Below are 14,069 nucleotides of genomic sequence, written 5' to 3'. Positions count from 1 at the left end.
ATACATCATATAGGTAAATAAATATAATTTCAACCCCACATCAAACTATTTTATAAATATTTATCTAGAAAATAAACTTCCAAAAACATCATTGATGGTTACCTGCTTGCCCACCCCAATCGAACTATATACATCATATAATTAAATAAATGGCAGAATTAGATGAGTGGCATCAAAAAATTAAGTAAAACAGAGATGCAAATTTTGTTGACATGTCAAATGAGTGAAGGAATATTTGGAAGGTTATTCAATTTGACCATATCAATCTATCGAGTGGACTGGTAAGTTTCTTGGTTTAGTGAATTAGTCAATTATTTACGAGGTAATGGAATTGGAAAAGCAATTCATTTTGAAATGTGATGTGTTTTCATAAATATCAAATACAGTTATAATGATATATTATTATTAGAAAATTAAATTAACTTATCATAAATTTGAATAAAATAAAATAAAAAAAAAAAAAAAAACTAGTAATCCCATAAAATATATAAAATATATTAATCTAATAAACGTTAAAATTTCATTTTCATTTATCAAACACAGAAAAATACATACAACATTTAACAAGCCAGAATCGACAGGGAATCTTCCCTCTCGAACCAGTGGATTTATGGAAAGCTACCTACGAACTAAAATCCCAAATTTTTCAGTCCCGGAACTTGGGTACTGAGCGATTTAATTGTCTCAGATGGCCCTTTGGGCGAATCCCACGAGATCTGTTTATTGTTCCATCACAACAACATTCTCCAGTTGCCCATTAGTTGACTGAGATTGGGTTAAATGTTGATCATGGGAATTGATCATTTTATTGCTTCCATTCAGACACAGTTTTCACGAGCAGAATTTTGATAGCAGCAATTAGTCCTCGGCTTCAGGCAGTCACAGCCGCTGTAAAGGGGAAGATGCGAAGTGCATGCACTGCATTTCACAACGTCGCAGTTATTGTTGGCCTTGTGTGATGGGGACAAATCAGCTGAACTATTTCTGTCATGCCCACAATCACGTCGCAGTTATTGTTGGCCTTGTGTGATGGGGACAAATCAGCTGAACTATTTCTGTCATGCCCACAATCACGCCTGTCATTGTCATGATGGTTATGGTGTCCAAAATCATGATTATAGTGATGATGATGATGGTGTTCTCCCTTCTGCTGGTGATGGTGGTGATCACCATCTTCTTGATTGCAAACGCGATGGCGATTGCGATGGCCACCATGGCTATCGCGTTTTTCTCCTTTCAAGAGAACCATGTTGATCAACGTTACAAGCATATCAGTCCCCACGTCTGCCAGCACTGCTATCCAGAGGTATACCAGTCCCACTGCAGCGAGGGCAAAAATAACAGCCTTTGTGACAATGGAGATGGCAACGTTTATGCGTATTTTCCTCAATGTCCTTCGGCCAATCTTCACTGCTGCTGCTATTTTCTTGATATCATTAGACATTGGGGCTATGTCTGAAGTCTCCATGGCCACAGCCGAACCTGCTACGCCCATAGCTATGCCTATGTCTGCTGCGGCTAATGCTGGTGCGTCGTTGATTCCATCACCTATCATGGCTGTCTTGCCCAACTGCTTTAACTCTCCGATAATTTGGACGTTGTCGTCTGGGAGTAGTTGGGAATGAACTTGAATCTCCCCAACCTAAATTCGGGGACACAGTCAACAAATTCTTGGAAGCAGGACCTTATAATTTTTTGAAATTGTACAAATTAATCTATGAATCTACTTGCAGGGCACTTGTGATTTTACCTCTTCTTCAATGAGAGCAGCTGAGGTGGCTGTATCCCCGGTGAGCATAGCTAGTCGAATTCCTAGTTTCTGTAATGATAACAACGAACATAAATATATTAAAAGACGGCTCAAACTTCAACGACGTACAATAATTCCGATGAAAGAAATCAGCTTGAGGTTGTTGTTACCACGATGGTTCACAATAATATTTTTTTTTGTAAATTTGGTGGGATTATGTTTTCATCATGTTTAATAGATCATTTTGATTGGGCCGGAGAATTGAACGGGTAACTTTACAGCTCGCAGATATACTCACTTAACAATTTATAAGGATGGAAACTAATACAACAATATTCATAGACATGTATTTATCAAAGATTTAAATTTTAGTGGGGAAAATAATAGTCATTCTGCCAACCATCCCAGACCCCAATTAACACTCACAACATCCACATCTTACACTAATGTTGGAATTAAGCTTGAAGCAAATCCTTCTTGTTCAATTTAATGGTGACTTACAATAAAATTACTTGCAATATTTTTAACTAGTAGTACAAACTATAAATAAGACACAATCACTTAATTTTAAGTGTATATATAATCTGTTAATTCATGCACACTTTTCATAATTTAGTAGTCAACATAGAAATAAACATGAATCTAAAAGATCATCTATGTAATTCAAAAGCACTTGAAATATTAAGATTTTGATCCCCATAATTTTTTGGACTGCATTGCAAGTTAAAATATCTGAATCAAAATTCTAAAAGTATTTAGATATCTTGCTCAAAATTGTAAAAAATAATTATCATTCTTATCTCATGGATGCTATAGATTCTTCTGTGACAAGAAATATATTTTTATTTTATTTTTGTTTTTATATGAAATTAAAGAAAAGCTAACATTGAAGAAGACTAAATTAGAGACAACCAAACACTAAAGTGGATGTGATAACCTCGTCAATACCTTGAGTCTATCAAGAGATGTTGCTGCTTTTGATCGACAATTTTCAACCACACTGAAGGCCCCTACAAAATTTTCCTTTGTTCCAACATATCCTACTGTTACTCCTCGGATGTCCCAGTTGTGTGGTACATCTACAATATTATACTCTCTCAATGCCAATTGAGAGAATTAGTCATAATAAATAAGACTGGGTGGGGTGATATGATAGATGCAAGCTTACATTTGGTCTAACCAAGTTGATTTGATAACCGAGAATTTCCGTTGTAAATTTTATGATTTTCCACCACTCCACATGTGCCTTCTCCTTCAGGATGGTGAAATTCTTTACCTCAACTGATGGTTCTAGGCCTTGCTCTCAGCAATGTGAGACAATTTCAACTGACATGGGATGGGATGACTTGATCTACTCTCAAGGCTTGCTATCCTGCAATTTTCATTCCTGAAAGTTGAGTAAGATTTCAATATTTGAAATCTGGGTAAGCTTTCTAGTGAATGACAAAAATATATATATTATTGTTAATTTTATCAATTTGTAAACAAAAGTGAATCTGTAATGACTTATCATGATAACCATTTTTGCACATTTATGAATCTTCAAACAAAATTTAATCTATAACGACTTACCATGATCACTGTTTCTGCACATTTATGGTCTCAGACTCAACAAACATTTCATCTACCTCCCTGAATATTCCTTCTGTGAGTGTTCCATTTTTATCAAACACTGTCACCTTAAGCTTCCCTAAGGCTTCCAAATGCCTCCCACCTTTGATAAGGAGCCCTACTCTAGCAGCATGGGCCAACCCAGGGATGTGGCCATTAGTGTTGAGATTACCAAGGTGCGTGGGCTAGTGGTTACCACAATAAATAATGCTTTATAAAACCACTTACCAAATCCAAGCAGAAGAAGCAGGGTGCTTCCAACAGTGACACTTTCGAGAGAGGCGTAGTTCACAGAACATTGATTTCTACAATTGTGAGCACAAGGAGTTGGGAAAGTGTTGCGAGTAGTGATGATGGCGAAGAGATACTTACTAGTCTTGGAAGTACCTTCCTCGCTAAGAGGGAGTGTTGATTTGTGTAGGTTGGGAGGTACTCTAAGCCCTAGGGTTCGGGGTTTGGAGAGAAAAGCACCACAGGGGTCACTTGTGGGATTGGAACCCAAGGTTCGGATTTTGCACCTATTGGGATTTGGGTCAAAACCATGATGAATTTGAGCATGAGAAAATTTGAGATGATAGAGATTGACATGTCGATTGCAATGCTCCAAAAATCACTCAAATCGGAGCTTAGGAAAACGATGTTATGAATTTTTGAAGTTGTCATTAATATTTGGACAAGAAAAGTCATGTAGGCTTGAAGAATTCGTCTAAGAGACATTACTCTTCATCAAATTCGTGGAGCCCTCTTTGTGTGTATATATAGAGTTGGAGTGGAGGACTTATTTATGTAGAAAATCTTGTAGATTCACAAGCTCATTTAATGTACTAAAGCAAAAGGCAAGAATATACTTCTACTTTCAACCAGCAGAAGTCAATAGATCGATGAAAAGCAATATGAACAAGAAGAAGATAAATCAATGCAACATAACACAATATGTTTATGGGGAAAGCCGTTGCTGAAAACCCCACTATTTGTATTGCATATATAAGAAATATGAGTGAAGATACACAACTTGTTCTCACTAGAACAGTTCTGCACAAGTATGCTCAACTCTCTCAGCTCACAAGCTAGCTCTTGGCCAACACTTAGCCAATTCTGTAGCTCTCCAAGCTCCTAATATCTTGCATAATTCTTAGGATGAATAGCTCATATTTAAAGGGAGTTCATGCTTCCAAAACTGCACAATCCAAACATAGGATCAATCTCTGATGCATGCATGATATTTACACTCCAGTAAATAATACCATTGATAGTACATTGTCGATAGTACACTGTCCCTGCACTCTAGTCTCAACTAGTCTTTCTCTGAACTGACATACATGAGTTTCTCATGAGGGAATCTTCGGTTAACTAGAGTAGCTTTAGTGAATGCACTAGTGCACCAACTAACTGTTAGTCCTCTATTAGTTCCAAAAACAATTTAGAACTAATTTAACTGAACTTAACTCAGTGAACTGAGTGATCTAATTTCCAACTCAATTTAAACTCATACTGGACCCCTAAAATTTAGGGAGAACATATACATGACTTCAGAAAGATTTCCAACTCGAAATTCCTAAGCTAATTAAGTTAATTAAACTTAATTAACTATTTACAAGTTGCTATGAGAATAGAATTCGATTTTAATTCTCAGTTTAATTCAAGGACAAATTAGACTGGAATTTCTTGTTGTCATTTCTCAACACTCCCTCTCAACAGCAAAGGGATATCCTGTCTCTATGAAACTCGAATTTACATCTTGACAATGCCTTTGTCAAAATGTCAGCATCTTTCTCCTCCGTGGGAATGTACTATAACAACATAATCCGCCTCAATACACAATCTCTGAGATGATGATATCAGATATCAATGTGCTTGGACCTATCATGAAAAACTGGATTTTCAGATAGTTTGATACAACTCTGGTTATCATAGTAAATCACTGTTAGATCCATCTGCTAACCAAACATACCAACCAAGATCTTCCTCATCCATATGGCCTCACATGCTGCCTAACTTGCAACCATGTACTCTGCCTCCGCCAAATTGAGTGCAACTGATATTTGTTTCCTATTGTACCAAGAAACTGCCACTGACCCAATATTGAAGATCCCTCCTGATGTTCTTTTATAGTCGGATGGACTCCCTGCCCAATCTGCATTAGTGAAGCCTTGAAGCTTCACTCCCTCTATCTGTCTGTACCATAATCCATACTGAGAAGTTCCCTTGAGGTATCTAGACACATGCTTTGTCGCCTTCCAATACAACATGGTAGGCCTAACCATCACTTGACTAAGCTGGTTAACTACATAACACATATGCGGTCGTGTGTTCACCAAGTATATGAGTGGACCCACAAGCTGCCCCTATAAAAAATAACTTCCACTACTTCCCTTAAAGTAGCATCCTCCTTCCTCGAGTTAACTACTAGAGGAGTCTCCATAGGTTTGCTTCTCTCCATGTGAAATCTCCTGAGTATCTCATTGGCATACTTTCCCTGAGACACAAACAACTCCCCATCTCCCTGCCATACCTCCATGCAAAGAAAGTAATGCATGAGCCCCATGTTCTTCATCTCAAACTCTCTTGCAAGGTCCTCCTTGCAAGACTTGATCAGTTGATCATCACCTTTCAGTATGAGATCATCAACATAAAGTACAATGATCAACATTTTACCTTCCACCACTATGTGGTACAGGTTCACATCTGCTTCACTCTTCATGAAGCCCAACCCAGTGAAGTAGCTATCTATCCTTATGTACCAAGCACAGGGTGCTTTCTTCAGCCAATACAATGCTCTTTTGAGCTGGCACACATGCGACTCACAGTCAAAGGTCTCAAAAACTTCAAGTTGCTCTATATACACCTCTTCCTCAATCATGCCATTAAGGAAGGCCGCGTTCACTTCCATTTGATGTATCTTCCAACCCATCTGTGTTGATAGTGCCAATATAGATCTAATTGATGAGTATCGTGCAATAGGAGCAAGGTCTCATCATAGTTAATCCCCTCTACTTGTGAAAAGCCACGGGCCACAAATCTAGCCTTATGATTCTCCACACTACCATCTATAGCTTTCTTTACCTTGTAAAGCCAATGAGAGCTCACCAATGACTTGTCCTCTGGTCTTGGGACCACATTCCAAACACTGTTATAAATTATGGAGTCATCCTCCTCCACCATGGCACCAACCCAAATCGGCTGCTGCACTGCTTCCTTAAAGGAAGATGAATATGTCACAACACCTTCGCCCATAAGAGCCATGTATCCAGTGTACCTCTTAGGTGACCTCCTTTGCCTGTGATGAGAAGTGGGTGCTCCCACATTCTCTCGTGCATCATCCAACAATATGTCAGCCTCTCTAGTGCGCTTTCTTCCCTCTTTGGAAGTCTCTACCTGAGTGGATGTCTCCACTCCCGAATCCTCTACATGTGGTTGCTCCACATCAATTTGAGGCTCCTCAACCTTAGGAGCTAAAATCTCCTCATCCGCATCTAGCTCAATCTCCCTCTCAAGGGAAAATCTCATGGCCTTCTCCTCATCGAATTTGACATCCTTGTCAACCACTATCATCCTGTTGGTTGACAAGTACACCCAATAGTTGTGAGGTGTATCATTGTACCCCACAAATATCCCCAACTATGATGTTGGCTCAAACTTCTTTCGTGCATATTTGGTCACATGGAAATATACCGATGACCCAAAAATCCTAAAGTGACCAACATCTGACCTCTTACTGGAATAAGCCTCCTCTAGTGTCTTCACCTCAAGTATCCGATGTGGGCTACGGTTCTAAACATAAACTGCTATGTTACATGCCTCATTCCACAAGTTTAGTGGTAGGCCCTGATCATGCAACATTGCCCTTGCTTCCCTTACTATGCTTATGTTCTTCCTCTCATCCACCCCATTCCACTGAGGGTTATGGGGTGCTGTCAACTCTTGTTTAATCTCTTCCATTGCACATAAGTTCTTAAACTCGTTTGAGACATACTCACCACCATTATCACTCCATAGAGATTTAAACTTCTTGCTCGAATCTTTCTCCACCAATGCTTTAAACTCACAAAACTTTGTGAAAGTTTGATCCTTTTTCTACATGAAAAATATCCAGCATTTTCGAGAATAGTCATCGAAAAATATAACATAATACCTATGTTTCGCTGTGGATTCTGTCAAGAATGGTCCACACACATTTGAATGGACTTGATCTAGAATAGCCTTTGCTCGACTGTATCTGTCGTGAAAGGAAGACTTGGTGTATTTTCCCAAAGTACACCCATTTCATGTATCAACTTGCTCAAATGTACCTTTGGGAAGACCGGTAGAGATTTGTTGTAGTATCTTCAAAGCCCCATGATGCAAGTGGCCCAATTGCCTATGCCACAACTCGCCAATGTCTCGGATATGCACCCTTTCTTCTTTTGTGCTCAATGCAACGCACTCCTCTACCTCCATCTTATAGAGATTCTTCACTCAAATCCCTATCTTATTTACTTGACTCGTGGCTATGTGTCAAAGGAACGCCTTTTGTTTTGAGAAGATCACATCATAGCCTCTATCCTCAAGTATGACAATGGATACCAAGTTCTTCTTCAGCCCAGGCACATACATAACATTCTTCAAGGTGAGTGGAGCCCCATGCTCCCTCTGAAAAGTAATCGTGCCCAATCTAGTAACACTATACTTCCTGTCGTCACCCATCTCGATATGCATCTGGAGATCTTTCTCCTCCAGGTCACTGAATAACTCTTTGTCGCCAGTCATGTGGAATGAAGCTCCATTTTCTAAGTACCATACACTTCCCATCATTGATGACACCATGCATGCAATGAAGGAAAAGTCTAATTCGAATTGAGAGGCCAAAGCCTCACCTGCCACACCTCCTGAGGACATCTTGGACTTCTTGAGTGGAAAATTTGTAGCAAAATGGCCCAGCTCATGGCAATGAAAGCACTTAACTTTCATCATGTATTTCTTCTTACCTCCATGATAAGAATTTGGTTTGGAATGGGAAGTTTTCCCTTTCCCCTTCTTTGCCTTAATCGATAAGGCACAGTTCTCTTGATCATCAGTCTTTGATGAAGATCCATACTTGGTGTTCCTCCTGATCTCCTCATGCACCAAAATTGACCATAATCGTTCCCAAGCCAACAACTTCTCCCAACCATTGACAGAGTCCTGATAACTATGCCAACTCTTTGGGAGTCCTAGAAGAGAAAAACTCACCATATCATCCTCGACAATTGTGATTCCAACACTTCCAAGTTCATCACGACATTGAGTGAACTTGGTCGAGTACTTTGGAATAGTCTCACCTTTCTCCATTTTGATTTTTTAAAGTTTGTCCTTTAGTGCCAATTTCCTTTGGTCAGTGTTGTTCTGATAGAAGTTTGTTAATGCTTTTAAAATAGCATACAGAGTTTCCTAGCCATGGAGACTCGAGACAATGTGGTCTCAAACTCCCTCAAGTATTATCCACCTCGCCTTCGCCACACACTTCTTCCATTCGGCCAAATTCTGTTCATTCGATGTTGTTGGCTTAGGAATTTCTTGATCAACAAATTCCTTCAAGCCATTATCCTCTAGAACAGCCTCCATTCTGTCCCTTTAGACTATAAAATTCTAGCTACCTTCCAAGGCATACTCGAGCCACAAACCATAAAATTCCATCTGTCTATCTTGAAGTATGTATTTGGAAATTCGAATTTCACATGTAACCCAAAACTGAAAACTTCGAAATCTCCTCTAGTATACTGTTCTCAGCTCTGATACCATGTAGAAAATCCTGTAGATTCACAAGCTCATGCAATGTACTAAAGCAAAAGACAAGAATCTACTTTTACTTTCAACCAGCGAAAGCCAATACATCGATGAAAAATAATATGAACAAGAAGAAGATAAATCAATGGCACATAACACAAGATGTATTTGGGGAAAGCCACTGCTCAAAACCCCGCTATTTGTATTGCATATATCATAAATATGAGTGAAGATACAAAGCTTGTTCTCACTAGAAAAATACTGCACATGTATGCTCAACTCTCTTAGCTCACAAGCTAGCTCTTGGCCAAAACTTATCCAATTCTACAACTCTCCAAGCTCCTAAGCTCTTACGTAATTCCTAGGATGAATAACTTGTATTTAAAGGGAATTCATGCTTCCAAAATTGCGTAATCCAAACATAGGATCAATCTTTGATGCATGCATGATATTTACACTCCAGTAAATAATACCACTGATAGTACATTGTCCCTACACTCTAGTCTCAATTGGGTCTTTCTCTGAACTGACATGCATGAGTTTCTCATGAGGGAATCTTCAGTTAACTGGAGTAGCTTTAGTGAATGCACTAGTGCACAATTTGACTATTAGTCCTCTATGAGCTGCAAAGACAATTTAGAAATAATTTAACTGAAGTTAACTCAGTAAACTAAGTGATCTAATTTCCAACTCAGTTTAAAGTCATACTGGACCCCTAAAATTTAGGAAGAACATATACATGACTTCAGAAATACTTCCAACTCGAAATTCCTAAGCTAATTAAGTTAATTAAACTTAATTAACTATTTACAAGTTGCTATGAGAATAGAATTCGATTTTAATTCTCAGTTTAATTCAAGGAAAAAATAAACTAGAATTTCTTGTTGCCATTTCTCAACAATTTCATCATCCAAGTGCAAACAAGTCAAAGACTGATCTCTGAAATTGGGCCATAGTCAAGGAGCAATAACAACTTGAGAAGAGGAAGTTGTTTGGGTGGAGTAAAGGGTTGTTTTTCCACTGCTGGGAGGCCGAGTTTTTTCGAGAGGAGGTCAAGTGAATTAGAGACAGGTTGGGGTTGTGTGGGCTTGTTTAAAGGGTTGTGTCTTACCACAGGTAGGGCCACAGACTATTCTGAAGAAACAACAAGGTTTCTTCCCATGTTTGAGGAGTATGAAAGGTGGAATAGACTCATGAGAGGAGGTCGCATTCAAAGGAAGGGACAACACAGATTTTAGGCCTGTCCTAGAGCAAAAATTTGGAGGTTACAACAACATATAGGGAAGTTAAAGAAGCCCTAACTAGGACTGTTATCTCAGCATCATAGTGCACATTTCCCATGGTGAAGGAAGGGTATGATTGGTCCTTTCTTGATTGACAATGTTTGCTAATTGTATGACAGAAAGAGAAGCCTGTAGGTGCCATTTGGAGGAATTTTTGCGGAAGTGAAAAGTCCATCCTAGGAGTAGAATCTTCAGTGAAGTATTGGGCATCATTGGTCTGGTGGAGGGTAGTGTGTTGATAGCCCAAAGTAGCCCTAGACGAGATATCTTGAAGTGAAAGATAGGAACTGAAGGTTGGGTGAAGATTGGTGCCAAAGTGTAGCACCTTGATCGACAAAAGGTGACTGATAGCCTGGAAGTTTGGAGCTAGAGAATTAGGGATACCCAGAGAGCATATTGGATCAGCTTGCGTACATGCAGCAGAAGTGACTTGTAGCAGTGTTAGGTGGTAGCCCTCCTGAAGTATCGATGCATTGTCCTTTGAAGGACAAAGGGGTAGCTAGTGAGTATTACGGAAGAGAAGGATCGTCATGACAAGATATGGCATCGAGTCTGTGGAGCGAAGTTTGCTATTGTATCTTGTATATCATAGACTATTGTATTATTCAGAATTGGTTTAATATAACGAAGATTGGGTTGTACATTATTGTACAATATTTTTTAAAAATTGTGTATACTTGTGCATATGTGATTTATTGCTTTATATTTTCCACTGTACAAAGTAGTCCATGTTGAGATTCTTGGTTTGGTAGCGTCAGAGATTTTACAATTCTAACCTAGGCCCAAGATCATGGAAATTCAATAGTCTACGGGAAGTATATATTCCAATTATTAGTTGAAGAATGGATTCGTAGTCCCAACAAGCTTAAGCATAATATATCCATTATTTGGAAAGTAATTGTTACTTCATTTCCTTTAATTGAATCTGGTTTGGCATGGAACATAGGTGACAAGTCTCATCTTAGAGTAGGAATACACCTATGGTTTGGCAGTAACATTGATCATCGCTTGCGTATGAATCTGAGTGCATTTCTACGAGAAAAAGGTATCTACACCCTTAATTAGGTAGTAGCACCATATCTCACTTCCCTTTGGGATCAAGGGTGGTTATTAGGTAGACAATTGGGCCTCCCTCAGGGTCTATAGGAAAGCTAGTTTGGTTACTTTGAAAATTTAAGGGCCAAGAATATTAGATTAACTAAAGAGGAAGATGATCTTATCTAGACCTTCTCATCGAATGGTGACTACACACATAAATTGGGGTACTCTCACCTCATTGCAAGCATAATCCCAAAGGAATATGTGGGATGGTGGAAACAATTATGGAATCTCAAGTGTCGTGCCAAATCTAGACTATTTATATGTTATGCCTTAAAAAACAAAATTCCAACTTGGGATAATCATTGTAAGAGGAAAAAAGTAGGCCCCAGTTGGTATTGCTTATGAAAACCAACATAAGAATCTGTAAATCATCTATTGATCACCAGTTCCTATACATAGTTTGAATGGCTAACAATCTCATCTAAGATAGGACCGTAATACCAATGACAAGGAGAGGACCTTCTCGAGATATAGTATTAGCATTGTTCCACCCAAGTGGTCAAATAAAATTATGCCCCTGTTATACTATTGGGGAATATGGTTGGAAAGAAATAAATCTATTTTCAATGACCGCAATGTGCCACTAGAGATTACGATAGCATAGTCCCTAGCCATTTTGGACTTGTTACCCAAAACTAAGCCCTCTCATAAAATAAGAAATGTTACTAAAGCTTGGATGGATAAGACCAGACCATCAAAAGTTTTTGATGGATCATCTTAGGGTGATCCGAGAGCATGTGGAGTAGGAGAAATTTTGTTTTTAGATGAGGCACACTATTTTCATATAAAAATGGGTTGGGTGAAGGCATAAACAACTATGCAAGACTTATGACTTTAAAACTACTTCTTCTTTTTTCTTTAGAAAAATGAGTTATCTCACTGCAAGTGCTTGGGGACTCAATGTTTGTTATAAACTAGGTCAATGGAGCTTCTCGATGTCACAATCAAAGGATCTTGCTCCTTATGGAAGAGATAAAAAGGCTAAAATCCTCTTTTACCTCTTTTTGTGTTTCTCATGTCTACAAGGAACTTAATGACACAACATAATCCCTCTATAAGGAGGGAAATCGTTAGGTTTATGGGACCTAGGTGATATCAGAGACACAAAATGACAGGTTTTTCGAGTTTTATCGTAGGCCCTTTATAGAAAGGGATCGTTATGCTCTTAACCTGCAAGACAATACCAGAATACCAAATATGCGAAGAAATATACCCAGAACATAGAAAAATGAGAAATAACAGCAAGTATTTTATTATTCAAAAAGCAATGTTCACTTGCCTCTTCGATGGGGCAACCTCCAATAGAGTTGAGCTCAATTACAAAAATAAGACACGATGCTCCTCGAGGGGAGTCTCTATCCTTTATATAGGATTCATACATGCAATACCATGGTTCTTATTAATACCATCTATCTAATACCATGGCCCATTTGCAACTAACTGTGGTCCCTTCATTAAATGCGGGTTAACGACTTACAATTATTAATATGGGCTTTATTAACTCTACAGCTATGACTCGATTCTATTACATAAATAAGGGGGTTAGGGTTGGACCCTAACTTCCCTCCCCCATAAGAATAGCCTTGTCCTCAAGACCGAAGTTGTGGAAATTGCTAAAGGATAGTAGCTGGTTCCAGGTTGCATCTTCCGGAGAGGTGTCTTTCCACTTGACGAGGACTTCTTTGATCGTGCGGCCACGCAAGTGTCGTTCTCATGTGTCAAGAACCTGTTCAGGTTGGAGCCAGATTGATCCTTCTTCATCCACTTCAGGTAGATTGGTTTGAATTCTACAATGGTTCCCAATCACTTTCTTGAGGCATGAGACATGGAAGACTGGATGGATTTTTGTAGTGGGTGGCAAAGCTAGCTTGTAGGTGACTTCTCCAATGCACTGAAGTACTTGATACAGTCCGTAGAATTTTGGAGATAATTTCTGACAACCCTTGTCTTTGAGTGATGTTTGCTTATATGGTTGTAGCCTCAAAAATACCTGATCCCCTTCTTGAAATTGGTGTTCTGAGCGATGTTGATCTGCCTGTTGCTTCATGTGGTTCTGGGCTTGATGAAGATTCTCTAGAAGGTGGGCCAACATGGTTGTGCGGTTCTGTAGGAGTTGATCCACTGCTTGTACCTTCGAGCATCCCTTGATATAAGAAGTAGGGGAAGGAGGGAGTTGACCATAAACTGCTTCATATGGAGTCATTTTGGTGGTAGCATGATAGTTGGTGTTATACCACCCTTCGGCTAGAGGTAACCCCTGTACCCAGAGATGTTGCTTTTCTGAAGTGAAACACCTAAGGTAGGTCCCCATAAATTTGTTGAGTGCTTCAGTTTGACCATCAGTTTGTGGATGATATGAAGTACTGGGTTGTAGTTGGGTACCATGTAGTTGGAAGAGCTCCTGCCAAAAGTTATTGGTGAAGATCGGGTCACGATCAGACACAATGGAAGTGGGCATGCCATGCAATTTGAAAATCTGATCCATGAAAGATTGAGTGACCAAAGTCGGTGTAAAAGGGTGGGGTAGGGCGCAAAAATGAGTATACTTAGAAAGTCTATCCACAACCACCATGATGACTGGA

At 39.1% G+C, this 14,069-nt stretch overlaps 1 protein-coding gene across 1 annotated transcript in view; it reads right to left on the bottom strand.

Moving 5' to 3' along the window:
* Positions 1–925: 925 nt before the first annotated feature.
* Positions 926–14,069, bottom strand: part of LOC149177445 (cadmium/zinc-transporting ATPase HMA2-like) — a 30,114-nt gene continuing 16,970 nt past the window's right edge. The window contains exons 4-6 of the mRNA XM_089421754.1: positions 2,699–2,815; positions 1,751–1,819; positions 926–1,642 (exon numbers count right to left, since the gene is read on the bottom strand). Coding sequence (XP_089277880.1) covers positions 926–1,642; positions 1,751–1,819; positions 2,699–2,815 — 903 coding nt within the window. The remainder of the gene's footprint in view (positions 1,643–1,750; positions 1,820–2,698; positions 2,816–14,069) is intronic.

This window comes from Pinus tabuliformis, chromosome 4_1, assembly GCF_031772625.1.
Source record: "Pinus tabuliformis cultivar Carrire ecotype Pingquan chromosome 4_1, CPIR1, whole genome shotgun sequence".
NCBI lineage: Eukaryota > Viridiplantae > Streptophyta > Pinopsida > Pinales > Pinaceae > Pinus > Pinus tabuliformis.
This window is presented reverse-complemented; position numbering and strand designations above follow the sequence as displayed.